The following is a 4,324-nucleotide window of genomic DNA, read 5'->3' on the forward strand; positions in this document are numbered from 1 at the left end:
GCAGTCGCTCCCTGCACCACCAGCTCCAGCCCCAGGCACACCTGGCCCCAGACTCCCCTGCCCCAGCCCAGACCCCACCCCTGCATGCCCTGCCGGACCTCAGCCCCAGCCCCCTGCCCCACCCGGCCGTGGGCAGAGCTCCCGTGGACTTCATCAACATCAGCACCGACATGAACCCCGAGGTGGATGCCCTGGACCCCAGCATCATGGACTTTGCTCTGCAGGGTGAGGCTGGAGGAGTGGGTGATGGGAAGTGGGGCAGGGGAGAAGGTGAGAGGGGGGCGGGGCAGGAAGACAGAGGAGGGCTGTCTGCATTCACCCCCAGCTCATTCCTTCAGCCAACACTTCCAACCACCTGGGAACAGCACGTTACACCAAGCACGTCATGGTGCTTACTGTACACCAGGCCTGGCCCAGCTGTTCACAGGCAGCCTCCCCCTCACCCCACAACAAGCAGGCCTGGGAGGCCTCTTCAGAGCCCATTCCACCAGCGAGGACACTGAGGCAAAGAGAAGGCCCGGGGTCACCTGGCTAGTCAGTGGCAGAGCCAGGATTTCAACCCCAAACGTCCCATCAGTAGCTGCTGCAGCCTGCATGTGCCAACCTCAGGCCGGTCACACTGACCCGCTGCCTGGCACACGGCCATCCTCCATGCATGGGAATGAATGAGTGAGTGAGTGAATGAATGAACGAACGAACGAACAAGAGAAGGTCAGGTTTCAGTGAAGGCTCATGATCCATCCACTCACTATGGCCCGCGTACCTACTATGTGCAGCTTGTCCATAGCCTCTGCCCTCCAGGCATGTCTAGCGAGGAAAATGGACAAGTGAGCAGCGTAGTCAGCCAGCAAGCTAGTGCGTTAGTTGGAGCTGGGAAACGGGGGTGTCGGAGCCTCCCTGCTTCCCCCCGGATGCTTGTGTGTTAAATGATGAAGGAAGGGAACTGCTGTTTTGTCCTCCGGCTTTGACCAGGATGGTACCCCTGAACGAGGGCTGAGTGCTTCCACGCCTCCCTGGTTTAGGGGGTGGGTTCTCAGATGCCTCCGTTTCATCTGGGGGAGCCGAGGCTCTAGGAGGAAGTGACATTCCCAGGGGTGCCCGTGGGGAGGTGAGGGTCGGGCTGGGACTCCGGCTCCTCCGGGTGTTTCTCTGACAACACGGCACTTTAAATCCCACACGTGGTCCCGCCCCCACCCCCTAAGAGGGAATTGGAACTCAGGTCTGACATGAGCCAACTCACTGAACGCCTTTGTCTTCGGAAGGGAACCTCTGGGAGGAGATGAAGGACGAGGGCTTCAGCCTGGACACGCTGGGGGCCTTCGGAGACTCCCCCCTCGGCTGCGAGCCGGGGGGCTTGGGCCTGACCCCCGTCTCTGGCAGCAGCGATCAGTCCTTCCCGGACTTGCAGGTGACGGGGCTGTACACGGCCTACTCGGCCCCGGACAGTGTAAGAACCGCTGCTCTAGGAGGAAGTGACGTTCCCAGGGGTGCCCGTGGGGAGGTCAGGGCTGGGGCTGGGACTCCGGCTCCTCTGGGGGTTTCTCCGACAACACGGCACTTTAAATCCCACATGTGGTCCCAGCCCCTCCCTAAGAGGGAATTGGAACTCAGGTCTGACATGAGCCAACTCACTGAACGCCTTTGTCTTTGGAAGGGAACCTCTGGGAGGAGATGAAGGACGAGGGCTTCAGCCGGGACACGCTTCCTGTGAGCTGATGGCCTCGCCTGCCCCAAACCAGTGCTCCTCCTGCTCCCATAGGGAGCTGAGCCTCTAGGGGCTGCTGGCACCCCCTGGCCCCCCAACACACCTCCACAGGAAGCCTGTGGGGCCTCCCAGGTCAGGAGGACAGAAGAGAGTGGACAAGCATCCTGACCTCCTCCCTCCCTGATGCTCCTGGGACCGGAGATGCGAGGCCTCCAGCCGGACTTCCACCGGGCCCCGTCCATGACCGTGCAGCCCATTGGGGACGCCTCGCTGCATCCCAGAAACACCCTGGTGGGAAGGAAGGCCCTTTAATTTATTCTCCTTGGATGAACCATCTGCCACAGCCTCTAGTGGACAGGCCCTGAGGCCCAGGGTGGCAACCTGACTTCTCTTGGACTGTGAGAGGCTGAACTCGGAAATGGGAGCCCCCACCAACCCCCTCCCCCCGGCCTCCAGGCCCACTCCTCCTGTAGTCTCCTAGAAGCCCATAGAGCAGATTCCCGGGCCACGCCAGGCACTGTGACCCCGCGTACATTTATTTATATTTATTGGAGCCCAATCGAGCCACCTCTTCGAATCCAGCCGCAGCCCCGGAATGAGACTCCGGGTCCCTGTCTGCATCCCGGCAACCCTAACACCTACCAGGGGTCCTCAAACTATGGCCCGCGGGCCACATGCAAATACAAATATTGTATTTGTTCCCGTTTTGTTTTTTACTTCAAAATAAGATATGTGCAGTGTGCATAGGAATTTGTTCATAGTTTTTTTTTAAACTATAGTCCGGCCCTCCAACTGTCTGAGGAACAGTGAACTGGCCCCTGTTTAAAAAGTTTGAGGACCCCTGAAAGCTCTCCGCGAACCCCGTCGCCAACGGGCTCCTAATCCCCTTGCGGCCCGGGCTGCTCTGTAGAAGGAACAAGCACTTTTGATCTGTGAAACATCCAGTTTTGAAAACGTAGAGACCAGATAGTTTCCGAACTGTTCAGTCACGATTCCGATCTCCCCGCGTGAACGAAGGTGGGGGGCACACTTTTGGGTCACCAGGGCTTCCTAAGGGCAAATTGGGTTGAACGAGAGGAGGGGGCGGGGGGACTTTGTGTCTGGAATTTAAGACGCCCCAAAAGCAAGCAGAAGAAAGCAAACTGAACGCTGGAAAGCTCAACCCATGCAGTGAGGGGGTGCCGGGGGACGAAGCTGCGATGCTGAGTATTCATTGGAACTTGTCCATTTCATTGCCCTGTGGCCATTTTAATGTGGGTTTTTCCCTCTTGTTGCCAATTACTGACCTGCCCAGTGGCGGGTTCTGTAGACAGCTGGGGCGGAGGGGAGCCAGGTGTGTGGCGTGGAGAAAGGAGAAAGGGATCTCCCAGCTAGTGGCTTGAGCAACTAGATGTTTCGGGGGCGGGGGGCTCCCCAATCCTCAAACCAGAATTTTCCAATGAGCCAGAAGGTCAGCCAGCCCCCGGGGAGGCCGGGGGTTCAGCCCTGTCTTGAAGAGCCATCTCAGTCCTCAGACAGCCCCGTGCTGCCCGTCTGCCCCGCTCTGCCGGCTGCTTTGTGGGACACGCCCCCACACGTTACGAAGTTTGAGCTGTTGTTAATGAAGACCCGAGTTCGGGTGACGCGGGGACTATGTAAGCGTAGTATTGGATAACTTGTCTGTCAATAAAGGCTGAACGGCAGCTCTGTGGCTCCCAGGGCAGGGTGGGCGGGGTGGACAGCAACATCACACCTCGAAGGGCAGACCCTATTTACAGATGGGAAAACTGAGGCCCAGAGAGGTGACCCTCAGCCACACGAATCCAAGTCTTCCGATGCCAGGTCCCCATCACCCCGAACACTGGGAGGAGACTGTCACCACCAATAAGTTAGCACGGCTGCCACTCGCTGTCGCTCAGTGCCAGGCTCCTGACGGGCACCGTCTCAGCAGGGAGGTGAGCCCCACTCAGGAAGGGGAGGGTGGGGAGGACTCTAGGCCAAGTGAAGAGGAGCACCGAGTCCAGTGCTCAGACTCCGGAGCCAGAGCCCAGTGGGACGAGGCGGGGCTACCTCTGGCGACCCCTGGGGTGGACTAAGGCTGCGGTGCGAGCAGCTGCACCCTCACAGCGCCAGGCCCCGGGCTGGGCACTGCCGTGAACCAGCTGTCAGTCCCCATGACAACCCTGACAGGCGTGTCATTCATATTACACCCAGTGTGCAAATGAAGAAACTGAGGCTCAGGACACAGACACCAGGGGGTGAGGGCATGAGGGGCCCAGGCCCCACAGGCAAACCTGCCAAGGTCGCAGCCACAGGCCGGATGCGCTGACACCGCAGGAGGCGTGAAGGGGAGACCGGAGGGGCCGGCGTCACTCTGGAGATGGACAACTAACGGGGCACCAACCACCTGAGCCCTGCCACAGGCTCAGAGGTTAAGCAGGTGACTGGTGCCACCCAACACAAGAACAAAAGGATGTAGTGATTAGGAGTCTAACTCTTAAGCCCACCCAGGAAGTAGCCTGCAGCCTCCCTAGGGAGGCCAGATTCTCACACACACACACACACACACACACACACACACACACACACACACGTGACAATTAGCAAGTAAGAGGGTATGCGAGGAGGGGGCTGGGGGGG

At 59.3% G+C, this 4,324-nt stretch overlaps 1 protein-coding gene across 1 annotated transcript in view; it reads left to right on the plus strand.

Moving 5' to 3' along the window:
• Positions 1-1,716, plus strand: part of FOXN4 (forkhead box N4) — a 15,606-nt gene extending 13,890 nt beyond the window's left edge. Inside the window, exons 9-11 of the mRNA XM_006762110.1 lie at positions 5-225; positions 1,263-1,445; positions 1,655-1,716. Coding sequence (XP_006762173.1) covers positions 5-225; positions 1,263-1,445; positions 1,655-1,716 — 466 coding nt within the window. The remainder of the gene's footprint in view (positions 1-4; positions 226-1,262; positions 1,446-1,654) is intronic.
• The last annotated feature ends 2,608 nt before the right edge of the window (positions 1,717-4,324 follow it).

Source organism: Myotis davidii, unplaced genomic scaffold (genome assembly GCF_000327345.1).
Source record: "Myotis davidii unplaced genomic scaffold, ASM32734v1 scaffold478, whole genome shotgun sequence".
Classification (NCBI taxonomy): domain Eukaryota; kingdom Metazoa; phylum Chordata; class Mammalia; order Chiroptera; family Vespertilionidae; genus Myotis; species Myotis davidii.